This window comes from Coturnix japonica, chromosome 6, assembly GCF_001577835.2.
Source record: "Coturnix japonica isolate 7356 chromosome 6, Coturnix japonica 2.1, whole genome shotgun sequence".
NCBI lineage: Eukaryota > Metazoa > Chordata > Aves > Galliformes > Phasianidae > Coturnix > Coturnix japonica.
Genome location: NC_029521.1, coordinates 27,190,349 through 27,215,351, shown reverse-complemented (window position 1 = coordinate 27,215,351; position 25,003 = coordinate 27,190,349). Strand labels below are relative to the sequence as shown.

General features: G+C 40.9%; 1 protein-coding gene and 1 long non-coding RNA gene across 3 annotated transcripts in view; both read right to left on the bottom strand.

The window, feature by feature from the left end:
• Positions 1–13,840, bottom strand: part of PLPP4 (phospholipid phosphatase 4) — a 49,283-nt gene extending 35,443 nt beyond the window's left edge. The window contains exon 1 of one of the 2 annotated variants that reach the window (XM_032445465.1): positions 13,752–13,840. Coding sequence is in view for 1 of the 2 variants with exons in the window: in XM_015867468.2 (XP_015722954.1) it covers positions 7,444–7,499 (56 nt within the window). In the remaining variant the exon portion in view is untranslated. Of the gene's footprint in view, positions 1–7,443; positions 8,131–13,751 lie in introns of those variants that run through there. The other variant, XM_015867468.2, reaches the window with a different exon arrangement.
• A 612-nt stretch (positions 13,841–14,452) lies between these two features.
• LOC107316214 overlaps positions 14,453–25,003 on the bottom strand; it is a 22,142-nt gene continuing 11,591 nt past the window's right edge. The window contains exons 4-5 of the long non-coding RNA XR_001556234.2: positions 20,717–23,828; positions 14,453–19,041 (exon numbers count right to left, since the gene is read on the bottom strand). This is a non-coding gene — a long non-coding RNA (uncharacterized LOC107316214). The remainder of the gene's footprint in view (positions 19,042–20,716; positions 23,829–25,003) is intronic.

Sequence of the window (25,003 nt, the reverse complement as noted above, 5' to 3'; positions counted from 1 at the left end):
CTTCATGACAGCCTACAACGCCACCAAGTCTATCTCCTTCCAGTAACGTAGTTTCAAATGCAATTTAATAAATAAATAAATAAAAAGAAAGAAAAAAACTCCCTATGTATATTAGAATAACTTGCTCTTAAAAATTTCCAGTGGTGCAGATCCCACACATGCCTCAGGTGATCCATCCCAGCGCTCAGATGTCCTTAGAACTGGGTCGTACTTTCCCACACTCCATCTATATTTCCCTTGCTTCATTCTTTCCTCTAAGTTCCCGAAGAATGTGAAAAGCAGTTTGCTCTCTTTATAATGTCTCTATAGCAGCCTCTTAAAGGAGGAAATTACTGTCACTTCTAGACTCAACAGCTCAATTATTTCCACCATTTTCCCACCCACCTCCACACAAGAAAAATGTTCTCTGTACCCTCCTATCATCTCAGTCCTCCCTGATTCTTTCAAATTTATTTGTATGAGTTATCTTAATCAGCTCCTTATCAGAAATCACCAGTTGCAAATCCTGTTATGCTAACCTACACTTCAAAACAAACCAAAATAACCACAAAAAAACCCCACCGCCACCAAATAAACTCAGCCAACATCGCACTTATTCAATTTTATCTCTGTGTATTTTTAATTAAAAGTCACCAGTATTTTAACTAGGGAGATATTTAGTAATAGTAAAAGCCAAAAACAATTTGTAATGCAGAAAAATAAACTAATACAGTGCACAGGGACTGCAGCAATCTAGTTTACAACTACACAATGTTCCTAATCTGGTTTTCTTCAGAATCACATGGACTGGTCACAGAGTTTCTTGCATGGTAATGATTGAACATAATAATCTCAAATTCAAATGGAATTAATGATTTAAAATACCTTAAAAAGATAAGAAATTATGAAAAGTTTATTTCAAGTGCCACACTTGATGACAGTTCTGCTTATTCTATGAGGACAATCCATTTGGATCATATATGAAGCTGTTATTCTCATTCAGAAAGCACTGATTCTTTCTTTAATCATTCAAGAAGTAAATCCACAATGTTCATCAGCCCATCACAACCAATACTTTAAAAAGGATGCATGTGTTGCCTTTACTTTCTTCGCATCCATCTGTCCTTGCCAATACAGATACTATACACAAAACATCTGTTCGGTATCAATAGAGTACTCACAATAGGAAGGAGAAAAAACAAACCACAGGAAATACATTAAATGTAGTCCTTAATCCACACTCAATGTCAGTGATTCTGCCAACTGCTTCTGAGCACCAAAAGGCATCACTAGACTGGGAGACCAAAGATTTGGCATGGTAATGCCAGACTAGGCACAAGGATGTTCTCAGCAATGAGACTGCGACGCATCTCTACTTCTTACAGCAAAGGCTTTCATAGGAAGTACAGCTTGACTGAGCTTAGATCAAAGTATAAAATTCCATTTTTTAAAGACAACTTTCCCTTCCAGAAACCACGTCAGGTTAAGCAAAATTCTAGCCATAAAAATTCCTCAATTAAAGCTAAGAGCGAAATGCCAAAGCCAATGAGTACATAGGATTCAATGTGAAAACACAGTCACCAGTTTCTCCTCAGAAGTCTGGAGCAGATGCTTCGGCATTTAAGAATGACCCTTTTTCAGCATGGGTACCTCTGAGAGATCAGCTAAGGACAAAGCTGTGAACCCTGTCCTATTCATGGGAAAATTAGAATTCTTGACATTAAATCCCATTTTGTTCCCTGGAACTCAGGAAAGACAAACAAAATAAACTCACTGGTATAATCAGTCTTAAAGTATTGAGATTGTTTTGTAGATTTTTGTTTATCTTTTGAACAGATAGAAGTCTGCACACACACACACAAACCATGTTATGGGTGCAGCTTTTTTCCTGAATAACTTATTTCTTTTTAAATCAAAGTCAGTAGAATACTACTCTAGCTTCAATAAATAAAATAAGAAAGCAATGCAAACAGAAGCTTCAGCCCTGTGAGGAACAAACTGCAATTGTCTCTGTTAGCTTAGTGATATTTCATCTATATTAGGACAGGCACACAGCCATTGCATTGTGTGCTTTGTATTACATGAGGCACAACGGGAACTTACAAACTTTTGTTTTACAGTAACCTCTCAAGGAGATATAGCTGAGAGAAGCTTTAGGAAAAAAAAATAAAATCAGGTTACTTTGTGGTGTATCATTGAGTTAGAGAAGCTCCACAGCATTCTAATTCTTTCACAGCTTCAAAGGCATCCCGGACTCTGCTGAGCACAGAACAAGCCTGTTGCTTGCTGCTCAAGCTCCATATGCAGCCTCTGAAGCTCCATGTGCTACCTTTGATATATGCCCTTAGATCACAGGCACCAGAGAGGCTAAGGTCATTTTTTAAAGCCGGTCTCTCCCTTAACTGTGCATTAACCATACTCAGTGAAGGAGAGCTCAGCCTGGGCTACTGATTCCCTCATTTTTGCATGATTTCAATTATGGTTTACAATAGAGTGCCTATTTTTAAACAGGCAGTAATCAAGCGTGTGGATACTCTCACTTCCTATTATCATTACTATTTGCGAAACTAACTCTGAAAAGGCTCCAAGAAAATTTACTGCTCAGTGGGTCTGGCTACTGTCCACATGCATTTTAATAAAGAATGTATCATTTAAATGAACCAAGGGTCAGACAAAGTATGAGTCTCCCTTCACAGAAGAGATATCAAGGTACAGAGAAGTCAATGACACGAGATCAAAAACCAGGTTCTAAACCAGGTCAAAGTTTAAGGTCAAGAAAATAGGACACAAACAGACTAACAAGCCCATGTAGCCAAATACCAATTTCTCTTTGAAATGTTCCCGTATAGATCCTAGCCTTGAAGCATCCTTTGCAGTCTTGGTCCAAAACTTTGTGCGGTTTGCCTCAACATGAGGAAACATCGTGATGTCACAGCCTGGTGTTTTGCTTCTCAATACCATTCTGCTTATGTTACCTACAGCTCTCCAAGTGCTCAGTGGAACCAGCTCACTCTATCCTCCAAAACTCAATGGATATTACATAGAAAACTCAAAATGCAGCAAAACAGGAAGGCAGAACTGCAGCAGTGTGGAATTGCCTCAGCTAATCGATTTTCTATCAGTATTAACAAGACAACACACAGTATCATTTCTGAAGGCAACTTATCCAGTTCCCCACCCATGAAAAAAAAAAAGCTGCTTGAAAGTGCCTCCCAGCCTGAAACTTTTCACATACAGTCATAACTCAATTAAAACCACAATACTGTACGTTTTGAAGAGATCCTTCATACACTGTATCACTTTGGATTTTCTTAAGCCAGAGTCTGAACAAAGCACGCATGCAAAAGACATCAGCATTAGTTAACACTGTACACTCACGTGTGTGTAAATTCACATATCTGCTTGCAGATAAACACTCTGCCCCAAGGGAGACTATTAATGAAACTGTGGTGTAAGGAAGACATCCAATTACTCTGAATGACGTTTATATTTTAATCACATCACACTCACTGAATAGCTTGAGGTTTGATGAAGCAGTCCTTGGAAGACTTTTTCATCATTTAGACAGCTCATGAAACATAAAGCAATATGCTGTTGACACCAGAAGTCACTGCACTAAATACACCACAAGACACATAAATTCTTTCATCTTCCTATGAAGACAACATCGTGGTCTTGAAATGACTGAAAAAGTTTTCCTTGTTGAAGAAAACTTAAAGCGAACCACTGAAACAGAAGCAGCCTTACTGGCAATTTCAGGCTTAGTCAGAGTTACCACTCAATGTATTCCTTATTTTTAGAGAAGATGAATATCATTTTAAGGGCTCACAAATATTTTCTTCAGTCGCCTTAATAAAAACAAGTCAGTCAAAACAACTTGCTTTCCTCAGACATTCAATAAGCGACAACGTCACCATCTGCATGGAACAGAAAAACTGATTATATTTAATGTGGTTGAGCATCAGTTAGGCATCATAAAGTGCTCAAAGTCATAGGAATAAGTACAAAATGAAGAAAACAGGGATGCAAGATCATGTATCATTCTTCAAACTTCTGTGTTTCTTTTCTTTTTTCCTATAAGCACAGTATTTGTAACAGTTGTTATATTAAATAGACTATTTCTATTTTTGATGCCTTACATGCAAAGAGTCTCTTTCAAAAATCCAGTTATGTACCCTCAGATACTTCTGAACAAATAACAATCTAAAACATAAAATACGAAACCATAATTGATTAAAGCTTAACTGAAAAACATGTGAAACTGCATGAAGTAATAACTGGTCGAATTACACTGCAAGGCTTTTCTTTGTCCAGTATATAGCAGACCATCTGTGCTCATTAGGAACAGTTCAGTTCAGTCAAAAGGTGCAAGGCTGAGTATCTTGGGAACTAAATATGAATTTGCTCATCTAGAGGAGTGAGGAAAAGCTGTAGGGTGGATCAGAATTATTGCTGATCTCTCTTCAGTTTGTGACTTATGGCTGGAGAGCTGCTTTGCTGGAGGGTACTCAAAGTACATCTAGTTACTCTCCCAGCCAAGTGAGCATCAAGTCTGTCTTTGACTGCAACCAGTTGGTTTTGAATTCCACTTCTGAATCTTAGGCAGCTGTAGGTCCTCAAATAAATCTCTCGTAACTAATCTCTTCTTCAACAGTAGTAAATCCTGAGGGATAAAATGCCCTTCAGTACGGATCTCTTTTAATGCACAGAAGCTTGAGCTGCTTAATTTCAATACCTAAGCCAGTCTTTAATTGCTAAGTGAACACTTCACAATTGCTATGAACGCAGTGCGTAGAACTGAGTCAGTTGTTATCATTAAAGCCTGCTGCACTCACCCATACAAATACACAGCCACCAAAAATGTGCACAACTTGTAATGCTGCACATTCTTGTGACAGAAGAGAACAGAAATGAGAAGTACTGGGTTTTCTGCCTTCAAGTGACATGAAAAAAGTTGGTAATCTTAGCACCTGGGGAAAGAAAAAAGTCACCAGCCTCGAGGATAGAAAATATGGCTATATACAGCTGCCTTTCCCAATTGCTGTAAAATACATTCAAACTGGCAATACATTCAATTTCAGAAATCAGCATAAGTTCTGACACCTCCATTTTAAAGAAATTTATCACCAAATAAAGCTGTAACACATAACATGCACCTTTCCCTTTTTACAGTACAAAATATGCCAGTGTATCATTTTGAGTTACATTAGTCAGTAGGTTGAAACTAGAGACATCTGGGAAGCACAGATGGCTTACATGTCCACCCCATAACTGTGGAACCAGTCTCTTCAAGCTCAGACTTCCAGCACTGGTTTGCAGTGACCAAAGTGATCAACATCTTCTCAGGATGAACTAATTCCCTTCAGCCCAATTCCTGGTCAACAATATCAACGCCACTGTTGGCATCTTATACCCAGCCTCAACTCACTGATGCTAATGGCACTCCTTTCCAAGGGAGGACAGAACCACACAGCCTTTTCATTCCTAGAAACAGTCTCTGCAGCAGAGCTTACACTGCTGTTGCCTGGGTTCCAGTCCCAAGGCTTCCAACTTCATCTGTAATTGTTCGTTCTTGAAAAGATATTTCAATGACCTCAGAACTCCATAAAAATGCATGCTCTTGTTGTCTACAAAGCCACAAGAAAACAACAAACACAAAAAGGTTTCAAAGGATAAGTGCCTCTTTGAAAAGCTGAAATACCAAATAGCAGTAGCAATTTCAACAGCAAAAAAAACAGAAGTACTTGATGTTAAGATTATGTCACTATAAAAGCCATTGGTTTTGTTTACTTAGAGTTTATATTCTTGCAATCAGCACCAACTAATAAAGCACAGTTCCTCGTGAAACTAAATGCCAACTCTGATGGGAATGTTTAGATGTCAATTAATGCTCCTAATGACCTATTACAACATCTAAATTATTCTGCAGAATTCCAAGCAGGCAGGAGCTGAGCCATAAGAAAACATGACAGTTGCTTCCACGGGCATCAGCCATTTGGCACTGCAGTGACTCCACCAAAAGCATTTCCTTCAGCCACCCATTCAGTTAATATTAAAACAACTGCATAAAGAACGGCAAAAATCACAGAGTATTTTAGAGGGGAAACAAGGACTGAAGGGAACCACAAGAAAGAAAGTATTATTACAGAGGGGCATGATTTAATAATCTACATTAATAAATGTCATACTGGATGGTGCAGGTGCTGAATTACATGTGCAAAGGGTATGATCCTGATGTGGCATTGGATCCTGAGGTCTGCTCTCATCCTGTAATCACATGCATTCTAGATTAAAGTTCTGCTGAAAGAAGCACGACTACTTTTAAGGTAAAGAGAATCAAAAGGTATCAAAGGTATCAAGGTTATTGAAAGAAAGCCTTTCCTAGAAGGAAGAGGACAGCACTGATTAGACACACTGTTAATACACCAATGCAAGTGACCATCAGATAGAAATGAGCCGTGAGGGAAAATTCAACTACCAGTGAATTGGGCGAGTTATTCATTAACCATGAGACTCAGAAAGGAGTCAGATCAAAGCACACCAGCATCACAGCTGTAAGACAGTGACACGCTTTAATAGGTGCCCCACTATTGCCACAAACATCTTTGACAATCTGAATCCACTGCTAGGCAGGCGAACAGGCAAGAGCAGAACCTGATCCAGCTTCTATGATACTTTAGAGAGAGCGCAAAGATTCGGGATATGCATCTTCCAACGTCAAGCCAGCTTAAATGAAGAACTGAACTTCTCATTGATCCAATGCACGGAGAGCCATCAGAAAAAGAAGGAAACGGGTACAGCTCCGAAAGGGAAGGGAGCAAAATAACACGGAACTGCTTTCTGCTCTTTCAACAAGCAGACTGTCATGACTTGCCTTCCCACGTAGCACTGTGCGGCAGCGCCTTTCCAGCCCCGCTACGCGCACGCCTCGCTCAGCTCCAGGCGGCGGCTCTCCACGACAGGAGCTGCCCCGGGGCAGCCAGAGCTCTCCCACCGCCCAGACGCGATTGCAACTATAATCGTCAAAGCAAAAACAGCAGCAGGTCTGAGGGTTTGGGTTTGTTTGTTGGTTGGTTCATTTTTGCACATTTCTCCCACAAAGCTTTAGGAACGTCAGTCAGAAAGATTTCTGAGTCTGCATTCACATCAGCAGCACATCATGCCGGGTTAGAAGTGTTCCCACACCTCTCGGGACCAACAGCCACCCCCAATTCCCCCCAGACACAGCGCTCCCCCTCACTTCATACACGGGAACAGCAGCATCTCCGCTCGCCCAGGGCTCCCGAGAGTGCGGGGGTAAATCTCCAACAGCGGCTGCGGGTCGGCTGACGGCTGTTCCAGGCGCTTAAGGGGCTGCCGACCCCTCGCCCCCTCCCTCCCCGTTGCGAGGAAGGAAAGTTGAGGCACTACCAGAGATGCCCGCTGGTACCGTTATCCCCCTCCCGCTGCCCGGCCGCTACTCACACAAAGACCCCGAAGAGCAGCACCCTTATGCCGATCTCGATCGCCAGCTCCCGCATGGTGCGTCCCGGCGGACTCCGGCAGCCCCGCGCCGCAGCCGCCTCTCATTCCCCGCACGGGGCGGGGGGAGCACCCGGGGCGGCTCGGCAGCCTCACGCCGCCGTCCTGCAGTTTCCCCCTTCGGTCCGAGGGAACGTAGCCGCCTCTCGGAGCCCCTCGAGGTGCGGTCCGCGTCCCTCCATCCTCACGGCCGGGCTGCGCGGGCAGCGAGGAACGATGCTGCCGCCAGCTGACAGCGCCGACGCCGCGATAGAGGCAGCGCGGGGGGAGGGTCCCGGTGACTCACTCGGTGTCTCCCCACGCGGGGGCTGGGGGGTTCCTGGGGATTTCCCGGGATCGCTGCCCCGCCTCAAGGAGCGACGACCCAGGGCTGTTGGGAGGGCTGGAAAAGACGTGGGGAGCGCTGCCTCTGCTTCTCTTACTGCAGTCCTCCGCTTCAAGCCTCAGCTGAAAGAAATTAACTCATTGCCCGCTGCGAAATTCAACCCCCCGGGTACAGTACGGCTCACATGAGGTGCCGTAGTGTTACTCTGGATGGACCCCCCGGAATGGTGGGGTGCGGGTAGCAGCTGCCGTTCCCAATAGCTGCTGCTAGTTTGTGCGACGGGCAGCTCCATCCCAGACCTCCCATGTCGGTACAGAGCTTGGCGTGTTTACATAATCTTTGTGTAAAGGATTTGCAGTGTTTGAACGCTTCCAGCAGGGTTTGCGTAACTGGAGTTCCACACGTTTAGGTATCAGTGTTGTTTTAAACCCTACTGCCTGTTGCTAATGCAAATAACCCAGGGTGGCATTCTGCTTCACCTGGTCAGGCTCTACACAGTAGGTGAGCCTGGTCCTCAGAGCCAGTCCAGCTCAACGAGCAGGCAGAACAGTGGCTACGTGGGACTGCAGATTGCTGGCATAGAACACAGGTGGCAAAACAACCATGGCTGCTGTGACATCTCCACCCCATCGCCATGGCAAGCCCTGAGCCACCTGGTCCTGAAACCAAGTGGTTGTGGATGCCCCCTGGAGGCATTCAAGGTCAGGTTGGATGTGGCTCTGCTGGTCGGCAACATTGCACGTAGCAGAAGAGTTGAAACTAGATGATCGTTGTGATCCTTTTCAACCCAGTCCATTCTCTGATCTTTGTCAGAGTCATATCAGCAGAGCTAATAAATAACAGTAATTCTAAATTAGAAATGAAACAAAAGTTGTCCTGCTGCAGCTTTCTAGCTGCAGTGTTCTGATTCTCTAATATGCATTAGCTGGTGGTGATTTATGAAGCTTAAATACTTCTGATTTATTTTCTGAAGTTACATTAAGCATATATCTTGTTCTGACTTTTCAAGCAAATAGGAGACAGAGGGATAACTGGCAGGGAATAGAGTTCAAGCTACATTGTGGCATTAAGCTACAACCTGCAGCAGGAGCAGAGTGAAGTCGCTGTGCTGCAGCAACAGATTCTCACAGCAAATCACAGTGGGAACAACTCAGCTTGCTATTTGTCCCATCCCTACCTTAGGCAGAGCAGGTGAGCTTAGTGCCATTGTCTTAGTTGTTACTATGAAGAAGAGAGCACTGATCCCACTCCTGCAGAAGCAGCTATCCAGCCTTCCAGGTGGCTGGCTGGGGTTGCCAGGAGTTTTGCTCACCAGTGTTAGTATTAAAGGCGGAGGCTGGCAGCCCCGCTTGCAGCAGGAGGGTTGGAGCTTGATGATCCATAGGGTCCCTTCCGACCCAAGCCATTGTATGATTCAGGGTTAAATTCTTTGTACTGACTCCAATTTGGGAGCAGAAAGTAGAAAGCAGCTTCATCCTTTCCTCAGCTGTGCACTTGCAGGAAAGGCTGCACCTGCAGCCTGCAGTCCACTGAGACATGTTTAGTGATGCAAGCAGCTGTATGGCTCATCCTGTGTTTCTGGAGGGTACAGCTCTCAGTGCAGCACAGTGTGCATCTGCATCTCACCTGCCTTGGTGCCACACCTTGCAGCCCTCACTAAATTCAGCCTCAAAAAGACTGGCTTTGCACCAAAGTAGGTAAATTTTACCCAACCAGGAAGCTGTGGGAAATAATACACATGCAGCAAAAGAGTCGTGACAAAACCCAAAGTGGTGGTTACAACTGAAACTGTAGGGTTTTGTTTTCTGTTTCCTGAGAGCTTGTGACTCCTCTGGGATCTTAAGCACAAAAGAAAATCAAGCTTGAAATAATGCTCACTGGCTCATTCTTTCTGGGTTTTGATGGGTTGGTTTTGTTTTGTTTTCAGTTGGAGATGCTTCTAAGTCCATAAAGCCTCATGGGCTGATGGTCACAGGGCTTTGCTTCTGTATGAAGGATTCTTAAAGGGTTTGAGGTTTCATTTTTCCAATCAAAATATAGAAGAATGGAAGTCGTGGTTAAAATCATACAATTGTATCAATGAAAGTCCTGTTTAAAGCCCATGTTTCCACTGGATCAGGGTATTAAGATGTCATTAATAAATGACAGGTTGCAAATCTGACATAATTACCAACATGAAGCTCGTTAATTAATGCAAACAGGTGCAACAAATGAGCCCCTTTTTTTCCCCTGAACTTCTCCTAAAAGTCAGTCATTCCATTGCCTTCTTTTCTCTGTCGGTTGCTATTTTCTGTTACCTAAACACAAATGACAAGGAATGAAAAGAATAAGAAATGTGGAACATGTATAAGCACATCATTTATTTCCAAGAAAAATCTCTATGTATATGTATGAGCACCTCATGGGAAACTCTTAAATCTGCATAAGTCATTTCTTAATTACGAGGGCTTATTCTGGAAACAACTGGCCTACTTATTTATTTATTTGTGTTCATCTCTGTGGTAAAAAGCACATCTACAGAATGCCTCAGTTGGTGGCTTAGGGTAAGGTTAAGTGACCAGTTTGTACTGTACTGGTGGGTCAGGTCTATGCAGCCACATCAGGACCATGTTACTCAGCAGGGGAAAGTGGCCATCCCTTTATGTACATCTATAGTTACTGCTAATGAGATTTTGGTGTAGATCTTAAAGATTAAAACATAGAATTTTAAGATATAACACATTTTTTCTCTTGAATGCCTGAACCAACTGTACTGTTTATGGACAAAACACTCTCTTACTATTTATAACTTTATTGAGTTCTTTTTATGGAGTAAATACCTCACTGCTGATGTCAGTAAATCACTGGTTGTTATTACCTTATATATAAAAGGGAGTATATGAGAGCAGATAACTTTCTTTCATGATGGCCCCATCAAGAAAATAGGCAACAAGTGTACTTTCAGAAAGTAAGAGTTATGCCTCCACCATGTAATAATCTAGGGCTAAGCAGCAATCTTTCCTTAATATGGGACAAGTGTCTTAAGGTGCCAAGGGTTCAGAAGTCAGTATGTCAATGAACAGACAGGCTTTGTTCTACTTCTAGAACAACCATCGCCACCTCTCAAGGAGAGGAGATGGCAGATGGAAGTTCCCCAAATCAGTGGGCTCGTCTGCTCTGCCAAATATGCTGCCAACTATTTCTTTCCTAAGTTGGTCTTATTCTGATGGTCAAAATAAACTTCAGAGAACAAAGCTCAGAGGAATCATAAATTTCAGACAGCACGATGTAGTTGTGCTCATTTTAATTGCACTGCATATTGTATTTAAACATTTATAAAAGCAAATTGGTAGTGTTTCTGTTTAGTTACTACACAAGTGCCTACCATTGGCTTACAATTGTGCTAATTAAACAGTTCTTCTAAACACTGAATTATGAGCACATTTCTGTAGCTGCCATTTAATGAAACTGTGTCAAGTACGTTGTCTGAGAATTTATTAGGCTTGAATGTATGTGCTTAGGGCCATCTTGTGGTCCAGAACTACACTGCAATGAATGCACTGCTCCTGCCTGGTCAGGGGCATGGGGAAAATCTGCATCCCGTGCAACCCACCCCAACAAGGCAGTGAGCCCCACACACCCAACTTAGCTGTTTTCAGTGGGCTTTGTCTCCTGAACCCTGGCTTAGGTGGTTCAAAACGAGTCCTTTAGAACTGTGCTTGGCTGTGGCAGACAGAAATGCAGTCAGCACACTATTGCACTGATCAAGCAGCCTGTAGGGGAAATTTGGTAAGACCAAGTAATGACATTTATGTACACATGAAACGTATATGTATTATTTATGAGACAGTCAACCTTTTAATTACTGAAGCTTTAATACTCAATATACTGTTTATATTGTTGAGAGGTTACCACTGTAAAAGAATTAATACTCCCATAGTAAACCCATGGTAAATTGAAGTTTGTAACATTTACATTAAGCAGTATTCTTGTGCTATATTTAATAGGAGACTGTGACTTAAAGCTGACATTTGCTGTTTTTAATCACAAGTAATACTTCATGCCAAGAATGGCCTTACTGACTTCAGTAAAACAGTGATGTATTTTTTTTAGCTTCCAAATGTTGTAGAAACTTGTCAACAGATGCCATAGTCATGTTCAAATACCTCTTGACTCAAAAGCGAACACAACAAAACAGAACAATTAAATGCAAGAGGGAAAAAGAAGAATCACAGAATCTTTTCATTTGGAAAGGAATACTTAAAGGTCATCCAGTCCAGCTCCCCTGCAGTGAGCAGGGACACTTACAGCTGGATCAAGTTGCTCACAGCCTGGTTCAGCCTAACCTTGAGTGTCTCCAGGGTGGAGCATCCACCACATCTCTGCACAAACTGTTCCAGTGCCCCACCACATTTATTGTGAAAAACTTCTTTCTTATATCCAGTCTAAACATCTGCTCTTTTAGTTTGAAACCATTTCCCCTCATCACAACATACCCTGCTAAAGAGTCTGTTCCCTTCCTCCTTAAAGCCTCCCCTTAGATACTGAAAGGCCGTTCTCAGGTCTCTCCAGAGCCTTCTCTTCCCCACGCTGCACAACCCCAGCTCTCAGCCTGTCATTGTATGGAAGCATTCCATCCCTTGGATCATTCCTGTGACCTTCTCCTGGATGCACTCCAACAGGTCTGTGTCTCTCCTGCACTGACAGCTCCACATTTGGATGCAGTACTTCAGGTGAGATCTCACCAATGCAGAGCAGAGGGGCAGGATCACCTCCCTCAACCTCCTGGCCATGCTTCTTTTGATGCAGCCCGGGATATGGGCTATGAGAACACATTGCTGGCTCGTGTCCAGTTTACCAGCCACCAGTACCCCCAGATCCTGTGCTCCATCTTTACATCCCCCAGCTTGTACTGATAGCACGGGTTGCCATGACTCAGGTTCAAGATATTGCACTTGGATTTGTTAAGCCTCATGAGACTCCACTGAACCCACTGCTCAGCCTGTGTCTCTCTGAATGGCATCACATCCCTCAGGCATGTCAACTAACTGCACCACACAACTTGTTCATCCACAAACTTGCTGTCAGTGCCATTGAAGAGCATGTAGGAACACCATTCATCACTGATTTCTATCCAGACACTGAGCCATTAACTACTCTCGGTATGATCTCACAGCCAAAATAACAAATAACACAAGTAGCACAAAACATGTTAAAATGGTCAATTCTTGGACCGGAAAGAGGTTGCAAAAAAAAAATATTCCAAATTTTGAATGTAGCCTTGTGGTTTAGTCCTCAGTAGAAATAAAGAACCATTTGCTAATGTTTCCCTGGGACTATTTGAAATTGTTGGCCATTTCACCTGGGTTTTCTGCAGTAAAGAAGCCAGAATATTGAAACTCCTTGGAGTAGGATTCTGTACTATCCCAATTCTATTGGAAGTAGCCTCAGGAACAGCAAAATGGGTTGAGGGAGTATTAGTAGAGCTTCAAGCTTCAGGCTAAACTGCCCTTTAACCAATGCCATTTGTTGCAAAGACTTAGGAATCAGAGGTGGTATCAGCACACTCTAATGCACAGGGACCTGCATTCCCAGCACAGGGAGAACACTGCAAGTTCACGGCTTGTGCTCACTGCAGTGCTGCTAGAGGGCTCCAAAAACAACACATCAGGATGTTCTGGCAGGAATTGTAGCTTACTGCCATTCTGGGGGCTTCCTCAGCCACTGGTCACATAAGTGATATGTAGAGAAACAGGACATTCTGCTGGATGGTAATGATACCAGTTTCTAAATTGTAGCTAGTGCAAAAGCAATTCCTAAACCAGAGTAGGAACAATCAGCAGGGACTTCATTCCTTTTTAAATTCTGTGATCTTTTGAGATCTGATACATTCAGTCACATTGCAGAGAAAGGAGCAATTTCCTTTTTCCTTGCATTCAGGTCTTACCTTATTGAGTGTTGAGCTGTGCCATCAATAACTGCAGAAGTAGTAGGGATGTTCTTATTTCCATACCTAATCCTGATGTTGTTCGATCAGGCACACACCAAAGGAGGGCAGAAATATCCCAATTTAAAATCAAGTGCTGCTGAAGATAAACTGCAATTAGATCTGAATGCTTAATGCTACACATTGTGACTGAGGGGGGAAAAGCTTGTCCTAGATCTCCCCAGCTTGAACCCTGGATTTCATCCTTCATAACATTCACTTAATCATAATTCTTCTGCTCATTTAAATTTGGCCCATCTTACATGACTTATATTTCTGCTACTTGAAGATGTGTGCTTTAACTAGTATTAAATCTAGCTTACAGCAGAGGATGTATTTTACCAGTACACAAGAAGAGGAAGGACAGAGCAGGTGTCAAGGAATATTACTATTTAGATGCCTAAAAAATGTATTAACAGTTTCATGATTCCCTGCAAAACAGGCTGAGAGACCCCAGGGCTTGTTTTTACCTGAGAAGCACTTTGACAGCCACAGTGTTTTACTACTTTTGCTTACTCTTCTATAGTATCTACATTCTACAAAATCAGCAGCTCTGCAGCTCGAGTAGGCTAAGGATCTGATTGTGTGCAAAACAAAGACTGCTTATTAATTAAACACAATGGGTGAATCCCAGCTCACAACACAAAGCAGTCTTTGTTCCAAGCCAGTCTGATCAATGTTCCCTAGCAGGGAAAGTAAGCACCATCAACAGAATAAACCTATAGTCCCAGACATCAACAACTGTGCGATGTGGCAAATCGAAGTGCATTGACCAAGGTGAGACAGAGAGTGACTGTTGTGCAGAAGTTGAAAACACTAACACTGTTGATAAAGATGGTATAAAATAATGTTAGCTGCCCCTGAGCTAGGTGCCATCCCAGGCTGCAGCAAGGTGGATGTTGGCTGCTCTTGGTTCACAATCAACGTTTAGCATTCATTTTCTCATTCACATCTGTTTCCTCTTAGAATCAGAAATCAGCAGTTCTGTTCCTGTGCAGTTTTTTTCCCTAGGAAAGCCTAAGGCAAATCTGAAAGATTTATTTGCTTTTTAAAGCATACTATGAAATTTTACATATTGATCTGTAAATTACGATAATTGAGCAAACTGGAGCTAAATCGGTTCTTACATATTTGATTTTCTACAACTGCAGACAGATTTTAATCAACCAGTTTTAAAGAATTTGCGCTTACAACATGTGATGGCAGAGAGAAAGCTTTAACATTAAGCTATACAATACTGCTGTATGTAAACATTGTACTGTAGAACTGGTAGAAAGATCTGTTTCTTTGGTAGAAAGATCTATTTCTCCTGAGCAAATACTCACAAAAGGATCCCATTGTGGATTCAAGCACAAATTACTGTTTATATCAATTAAACCTAAATGAAATTGTGGGATTCCTACAGAATTCCGTATTCATTGCAATTAGTTCCATGTATTTATCACAACTGGTGCTGTACAAGAGTGGCAATGATCAGTTACTTGTTGCGATGCTTTAGGAAAGGACCTAATAGTGCTCTGATTGTTTCGTCTCTGCAAACCAAAAAGCACAGAGCATCTTTGTTAGCAATTCAGCCCACACATATAACAGGCTTTCTGTTTAAGTTTCCAAGGCTTTTAGAAGAAGGCTTGACACGTTTGGTGCTCTAATTTGTTCTAAAGGGAAAAATTGGTTCAACTACACTAGAAGTGGGGTATCAGAATGCAGTAGGTACTTACCAGGGTTAGCTGAGAGGCTTTTTCACTGGGGTGCCACTGCAACATTGCAAAGATATACATTATCTATAATGCATTAAAATAGCAATGCATTTAACTCAGCACACTGGGAAATTCCTCTGTATGCAGTAAAGCTCTTTTTTTCTCCCCTTAGATTGACTTCACTGATTATTGTAAAACAGACTTTTTTCCTTCTCCTTTTTTTTTTCTTTGAAGGAATAGTAAAAAAAAAAAGAAAGAGAATTGCTTCTTTTAGAGGAAGATATGAAACAAATTATGTCCTCAAGTGTCTATCTGCACTGGTTTTACATGAATAATTCATCCTTCTTTAGTCCTCAGTGTTGTTAATGATAATGTGATAACTAATCAGTTATGCTACATTTGTGTTGAATATAGCAAAAAAAAAAAAAAAAAAAAAGAACACAAAAACATCAAACTCCCTTCTAATGACTAAAAGTCTTAAAAGAGTTTCCCTTTATCAGCCTCCTCAATCTCCTCATTTTGTCTGATTAATCATTTCTGATTATATCTGTTTCCATGTCTGCTCTGATTCTTCCCATTTTTAATTTGTTTCTTTTTCTCCTTGAAAGAGCCATGCCTCCATCCTGCCGCAATCCAGAGAATCAAAAATACTTTTACTGGACTGCAGTACAGGCCTTGATGGAAAAAGGGGATCAATTAACAGTTAGTGTTTTAGTGCTGGTGTTAACAGAATATAAACAGAGAGAACTTTTCAATGCTCCAGAACTGGAATCGAGAGCTGTTTAGATTTCTAGTGTTACAAAAAATACCGAAGCATTTTCACATCACTATAAGCCAGAAATAGCCTTGAATTCTCATTACTTTTGAAGCGTCTCTGATTTGTCCTCCTTTGTAATTCCCTGCAATAATAAAGAGCCGTTGAAAAGCTGCACCTCTAATTCCTGCTAGAAACAGTGAAAAAGAAATTTTTCACAACAGCAAAGAAAGAGCTCAGCAGTGTAGTGCAGGAAGCCCCTTTTAGCCAAGGGAATCAAGCCATGATTTCTTTCAGTGCTATTTGCAGTCCACACATGGAGCTGAAAATTCACATCATTCCCTCTCAGTACTAGGTGCTCTACATCCTAGACCCAAAAACATTGCTTTGGTTTATCGTTTAACTGCTTTTAAACAAATCAAGTGGATATAATAAGAAGTTAATACTGCATGGAAATTTAAGGCATCATCTCAGTTTACCATAATCTAGGAAGAGACAGTAACAGAAAGGCATCGTAAATACTGTAGAACAAACAAGCATTTTATGGATAAGGATTTTTTTCATCTACTACTACTTGCAGCATGAACACAGGATATCAGCCCACAGTTTTCCTTTCAGTGGATGGGAGCACAGCAGTTTTCTGAAACTACGAGCTCCACAGACCTGGCAGAAGGACAAATGTGTAGCTTTGGTCTACAGAGGTGAACTGAGGGGAAAGCACTGAGGTGCAGCATTTCATCTTTTAGCAGCAGAGACTGTGTTGCCTGCTGTCTAATTAGACACTGCAGTAATGGTAATCCAAATTAGCTCAGTTTCAATCTGTATCCGAAGCACCTTCAGAAATCACACAGAGCATAGTTTATGAAAGACAGGAAGAGTTCACTGGTCTCAAACACTGAAGGTGTCAGTGGGGGATCTCAGTCCTCCCTTTATCCTCCAGCAGTAGTTCACACAGCAGGCATGAGCCTTTGCATCATGCATGATGGAGAAGAGTCCATAGCACAGGTTTCTACAAGGGAGAAATCCATGTTTCCTAACTGTGGCACAGAGTCACAGGTCCTTTTACATTTCCCATGCCTTTCAAACCCTCCACAAAGTGAGATGCTAAACTGCAGTCAGAAGAGTGGAAGAGTGAAGCTAAAGTTTTTTTGAGTCTTCTTGATAATAATCACATTAAGGGAATTTACTTTGTATCCAGAGACAAAAAATACAGCTCAGAAAAGGTATAAGCAGCCAGTCTGGATGTTGAAAGTGTCTGACTCGCTCTCTGAAATGTAAAATGTCTTGAAAAAAGATATCAAATAACTGAAGCATCAAAAATCAGGTATTTCTTCAAAACGTTATTGCTCCACACAGATAATAATGTTAAACACAGATAAAAATGAGGGGGTGAGAAAGAAAAAAGACTTAAGTTCAGCACCTGAGATGCAGTTTTCTATTGCCATTATGCTTTTGAGTCATCCAACCCTCATCTATAAAACTGATTCCAGAACAGCCTGAAAGTTCTGATGTTCAAGAGACCTGACATAAACAAAAGCACCATCCTGTGTACAGTGGGCACTTGTTTTATGCAGATGTCATGCAGTATTTATCATAACATTGTAAAATTTTGAACACTCTCTTTGCTCAAACTTGAGTTCATTCCAAAATGCAGCTCCTGGCTAAAAGAGAAGGAAAAATACTTAAAGCACTTCCTTTTGCTTTGAAGATTGTAGTGATTTGAACAGTTTCAAAGACACACAAAGCCATTGCCGTCTAAATTGAGATAAAGCTTCTAGTTGCTCACCATAGCCTTTGGAGTTCTTAGCCTTGTAAGATGTGCTTGTAATCCTTAAAAAAACTGCATAAATATTTCAGAACATACTTGATACTGTAGTCTGCATCATATACAGTGTTTTATTTATCGTGAAAATAATAGCTTAAACTGTTGAATGAATTAAATCTTGCCATGCCACATGGGAAGGCTATCTCTTATTTCATCCACTTCTATTTACTGTGCAATTTTATATATATATTACTTGCAATGTATGTGTGGTAAAAGCTTGGATGTTTTATTGCCATTGTTAGGACAAAGGCAGCAATGACATTTAGAGTTATCAGTTGTTATGATTAAAAACCACATTTATGGTTTCTTTGTTCTCTTCCATTATTCCCAAAGAACTGGGTTTCTTGCCAAGTAACTTACATGTCTTCAGGCAACTCCATTACTTTTAGAGTAAGCCAAGAAACTCCAAGGTAATGCTAAATTCTAGGTGACTTTCTTCAGCTAGGAGTAAGAAATGCACAGCATAAACACAAATACATGCATAATTCCAGGGAGTTTACATGTGCTAAGCAATCTCAGTGCTTGTGTCACAAGTTGACATCATTCTGAATAAAATATAGGAATATAGGGTATGCTTAACTGATATGTGAAAATGAAATGCATCTCCTATATAAAAGGGAGAAAAGTTGTCATTTCTAGAACTTTAAAACATCATTGCAGTAATCAGTGTTGGTTTTGTTTTGATTTTTAATTCCTCTTTGTTTCAAAAAGTAGCTGAAGCAATAGCAGGTGGAAAAGTCTTCATCAAAACTGGAAAATGCAGCCTTAATTTAAATTAATTTATTCATTGAATGGCTCTAATTTCTGGCAAATCTATTTCTCCTGCAACGTCCACAGCGTAAACATTTTGCTTTTCAGAAGATCATAGAAGTGACTTCTCTATGAACTACCTGCTTCTTCCTCAGTTGGCCCATATTGACATTCATGCAGAGAACAGGGACAGTTTTGCTGCTTGTTCAGCAAGTGGCCTCACATCTAACAGAAAGGACAAAACATGTAACCATTATGCTCTCCTTTCCTGTTTCATCCCCCCCACCTTTCCTTCTATAGTAAACTGACTTCAGCTGCCAACAGCAAAGCAGATGGGAGCCTGACCCTGCAGCAAACGTATTTTAAGTCATGGGGTAGTGATAGAAGCTCTGAAGCCTATCATCAAAGCAACAGAATAATGTCCCACAGAGAGATGGAGTTGCACAGCCCACATTTTATCTCAGCAAGACTGCGTAGCTAAGTGTAGGGATTGCTCTGAAAATGAAAAGGGGCTGGGAATTTGATGAGATGCTGATATGATTTTATATTTCATTTCCTATAACATTTCTTGAGCAAAAGGAAAGGAGAAGCTCAGAAACTCTCCAACTATTCATTTCAAAATTGGGCAGAATTGGAGAATGTTGAGGATAAGGTGCTGTGCTTTCAGATGTGATAATGTCAGTGGAGCCTTTGGAAAAGAAAAACAAGTTATGTGGTAAATAAAGGGGATCCCAGCAGAGCAAAATCTTGCTGCAACATCTGTGTTTATCTTTCAGCTGTGCTACTGGAGGTTTTTTTGTGAGTAATTACCAAGGGAATGTCTGGAAAACAGGGCAGTATTCTAGTCCTTACTAGTATTGGTTGCATGTGCATATAGGTTGACAGGTAGCACAGCATCCTAGGAGTGGACTGAAACAGCTGGTGCTGAGCACTTGATGTCTGTTATGTGTGCTTAGGTGATTGCTCCAGAATGCATCTAGGCTGGTCCTGAGCTGAATTCCCATGAGGGACTGGAGAACATTTGCTGAGTTTTCTGCTCAGTTCCAGATTAGGTGGATCTTCCAGTTCAGTTTCATCCAAATAAAACTCAGTTCCTATGCTCTGAGACACACCATGGCAATGCTCAATGGCAACACTCAGCATAGACACTCAAAAAGCACACTTCTGGTGCTAATACACTAATAAAGACACATCTTCAAATACCAATTGGAATAGCAACACCAATAAAAGCTTATGTATAGATTCAGACTTCTCAGGTTCCCAAACCTCAGAAATGATTCATCACTCCCATCACTTCAGATTCTTTTACTTTAGCACAATCCTCTGCTGACTCTATCAACTCTTTCACAAAAAGCATGTAGTCATAGTCTAACAGAGCTGAGTCTAACAGTCACCAGGCTGGCAGCTGTCATTCATTCACATTGTGCTTCCCAGAATCCCTCTTCCTGTATTTACTGGTTAAATGAGAGTATGAATACTGAAGTAGATATCTGAGACAGCTGGAATGACTATTTGAAGATTATAAAATGTTCTGTTATTATAGTGAAGAATATCTTTACTAGTGAAGAAGAGCCAATGGGAATGCTCCAGCGTTATGTGTTCATTAATTCCTATTTTCCATCTAACCTCAAGCAAATATCTTGGTTGCTATGTAGTATTTTAAATGTAATAGAAACTGAAAAGATTAAAAGAGAAAAATGTTCACAAGGATTTATTTAGAGCTCCTATTGACCAATACATTTCTATCCTACTTAGAATTCAGTAACAGCAGGACATATATGATAAAAAGACCCCCAGACATACAAAACAAAATGCCTCTGGCTGAGATGAACTTGCACACTCAGTGGGAATTTGCAGCATGCACACTAGCAATGATACATTGAGTTAAAGGGAAACTGACCTGGAAGGTCCTTCAGCAAGTAACTGTCCATCCAGCGCTGAGACTGCAAACCATCAGGTCCAGAGTCCAGAAGAGAAGCACTTTATGCAACTGCTTTATGCAACCGATTACAAAAACTAAAATTGATTTAGGGACTTAAAAAACAAAAATCTCTACCATGAAAAACTAAACAAATAAATAAGGACAGACTTCACCATCTCATTTACTGCCCACTTTTATGAACTGTTATTGGCAGCATTCTCAACCAAACTCATTACAAACCGCCTGCAGGTTGTGAGATCCCAAAGAAGCTGAAGGTTTTTTTTTTTAATCACCTAGCAAGCAAAAAAATCCCACAGAATTTTGTTCAATGATACACAGAAACCTGTGATTTGGGGTCCCGATCCCCAAGAGAAGGGAAGAAATATTGCTCTAAAGAGTTTTAATGCCTGTTCATAGAATCACAGAATCATTTAGGTTGGAAAAGAATTTCAAGATCAATTCCCACCATCAACCAGACCTATTGAGTCCTGTCACTAAACCATATCTCTTGCTGCCACATCCACACGTCAGGGATGGGGACTCCACAATTTCCTTGAGCAGCCCAATCCAGCGTTTGAAAGAGAATTAGATTATATAGAATTCAGAAATTAAAAACAGTGTCTTGAAAGTATATATATGGAAGGTGCAGGCAACACCTGGGGTTTTTCAATTACAGGCATTCGAACCATGGATGACAAATGCATCCTTATTACTTCTTTTTATGAGATCCACCTCTGGTACCTTATGCTTAATGAACAGTGCAATATTAAACGTCAGTCACTGCTACAAAATGCAGCACAGAGAAGCCATGTTTCAGGTGAGTTTTTCCTTATAGATAACCTTTTGAACATCTGTCATCATCTTTGTATCATTCCACCTTACACATGATGATACTGATTTCAGTTACAGAAAGGGTGAGTCTGAAAATCATTTATCATTTAAGTCCTGTTGACTTTCATAAAAATTGGGATCATAAAAAACCTTACCTCTGAATGCTTACCCAAGAATCTGGATTTATCATGGTATTCCTGTCTCCTCACTTTGTCATCTCTTATGTAATTTAATACGGCCATTTAAACTTACTTTATAGTCAATGCAGAGAGAGCAGCATCTTCAGAGAAGAAGTCATCCTGTTCATTTTTTGTCCTGATTTTGTGACGAGATAAATTGCTTTATGAGATTCTTTTAAAGGTACTTTGACAACATTGGTTAGTAAGGTTTAAAAATACTCCCATGGTGGAATATGTTTAAAATTATGCATGGAGTTTATTCAGTGAAGTAATTTAAACCATAAGCTCATTAAACTCTAATCACAGATTTATATATACAAGATATTCTAAGCTACTTAGGCTCATGAACTTGACACTAAGAGGGACATTGTATTTGGAAGAGGTATTTCATGCTGACTTACAACCTCTTGAGAGCGAATACAGTCAAGCCTTGAGACTTCTGCTGCAGCACGCATTTCAGCAGAGGCCAGGCACTATCAGCTAGTATACAGAGGTCAGTTCACAAGTTAAGGGTCAGTGTAATAATTAAAGGTCACTGTGAAAGGATATAGGATTTTAAATGAGAGCTAAAACCTTTTCAAGGCTGCACATTTTGACACTGGCCGTTCTTCCCTGGCAGGAGCACCATTCCAGTTTTAGATCTTTGGCCATCAGAGATGGTTGCCATGTTCACAGCACGCGTTTCTCTCCAGGAACTCCAGCTTGCATCAAATGAACATAGGCATCTATTTAGTATCTTCTTCTTTCAGAATCAATACAACACGAATTTGCAGAGGCATTAGGCAGGCTTTTGCAAACAACCTGGCGTTTTTACTCACGTGGACAATGTTCTTTTAAGAACTCAAAATTGGAAGAAAAACAAAGGGTAAAAATGTATCTCAATGTGACTCTGCCTATCTCCTTGTCCCTTTTCTCCTAAAATTTCAGCTTCCCCTCTGCAATATACGCCTAGTTTCCTGACACATTATTTCTTTCATTCTGAGTTTCAGTCATGCTGTTTTCAGAGGTTCTGTTCTCCTTGGCTGCCAAAAGCTAAAAATATGTCTGGTCACTTTTCTTCTACCAGTGCATCCGAGGTTATCCTATTCATATGCTGATGGTCCTTGAAAAGCCCTTCATTCCAACCTGGCAATAGCTACAGGTTACCTAATTCCTCTCATTCTGCTTTTCTGGAATTGAATTTTCCTTTTGATGGCATCAAACTAAATGGGTAAAATGAGTCAATGTAGCAACTGACAGTATAAAAGATGAATGGGTAAAATGAACCACATCCATCTTTCATGAGAGAAATGCCAAAATTCAGCACCCATCTCGCTACCATGAAAAAAAAGATGCCACCTATTTAAAAATAATGAAAATTTTAACTTAGCTGCTTGGATTCTTCTGTTATCACATGGCAGGCATTCTTGCTTACAAACAAGTTATAGACTCCATCCTTGAGCGGTGTAGTCAAGTATGGTTCTCTTGGGGCATAGTGAGGAACTGGAATGTTGTACAAAGGCAAGAGAAAAGAAAATTACCTTGATACTGGAATATAACTGAACCCTAATTCTCAGTATTTAGCTTTCAAGATAAGAGAAAAACTCCTGGTGAAATGTGAGATGTCCCTGGGCATATCCTCCCCTTCTCCAGAGCTTTGGGACAGCCCCACTGAGCCACAGGTACAGCACCCTCTGCACCACAGCCACCCACACCATGCCCCAGCTTGAGCACAAAGCAAAACAGCTCAGCTCCCAAAGGGAAAAAAATATAGTATAAAAGTACCATTAAGAATATAGCTCTGAGGAAAAATTGCCATAGTAGACCCATTACTAACTGCAGACTCTTAGCTCTCATAAATTATTACAGAAGTGGAATGAAAAGAGTCCATAGTATTACCAGAATTACATACTGAGCTGTCTAAGAGATCTAGATGGTTTCCTCCTATAGCACTCACTCCTCAGCCCCCCATGTATCAGCTTCCCTGCTGGCAGCTCCTGTCTGCAATGCTACAAAAATCAGTAATCTTCCACATGTGAGCTTCTGTTCCATTCATCCTTCCTGTGCCAGGGAATGCAACGGTGTCAGAAAACATTGGAATCCTACAAAAATGAACACAAGCCATGAATTATTGAAGACCAATATTAATGTCTATAGAATGAATAATATATGTTGAGGCAAGTCTCATTATTTTTCAGACTTCTTTTGTGACATGACTCATTGCTCTTTGCATGTGAAAATATACCCATATCATCTACACTGCAACCGAATAATACTATTTTTGCAAAACCAAATGTTAACTCACTTCTTTTGATACTTCATCTTAGCTCTACAGAACATAGCAGGAAATAGCAGGAGTCGTTATTTTTACTGGTGGGCCAGAGATGGGTTTTCATCATCCCTAAAGTTTCAGACAGAGGAGATTTGAAAAACATTACAATTGGATCATTTAAATTTGAAAGGTGGAAAGAAATGAAAGATTAGACATGGAACTATGACAGTCTGTCTGAATTCGCTTATGGTGTGCGCTAAGTGCTATTGTAGTGATAGGCGCCCAGAGACAGCAAGAAGATGAAAGGAAGTTAGAAAGAGTCATAGGATGTCAGGAGGTGATAAGGTTGAGTGATAGTACATTTGTTAATAGTGACATTAAAGCGTTTGGATTTGTCACACGCAGTGCTAGAAGCACGACATGCTGTGTGACAGTTTCTCAGTGTGTCCTTTTTGACTCTTCTTGGAGAAATAATCCTCTCCAAAAAAACCACCATGGCTCTGGCAAAAGAGAAATTTCAGTAAGGGACTACATATGTTGGTCATTCATCTGCAGATATCAAATAAAATTTTTAGAACGATATGCCTGAAGAGCAGAGCAGAGAAGAAGTTACAAATAGACATTTGTGTAACAACGATCTTTGAATGATGTTATGGCCTCTATTTTCAAGAATGTGTCCTACATTTTGTTGTGTAAATATAGTTTTCTAGAAGGTGGAAAACAGACCATGTACAAATTATTCCATACGTAATATCTCCTAGAACATAAAAGTAATCTGGTTGAAGAAGGGTCTGAGATGCCAGAGGCTATTTCACAGAATTGTTTGATTTGGAAGGGACCCTTGAAAGCCATTTGATCTAACCCTCCTGCAAGGAGCAGTCACCCACAGCTCCATCAGATGCTCAGAGCCCAGTCTAGCCTGACCTTGGGTGTCTCCAAGGATGGGATATCCATCACCTCTTTGGGAACAAGTTCCAGTGCTTCACCACTCTTATCCTAAAAACT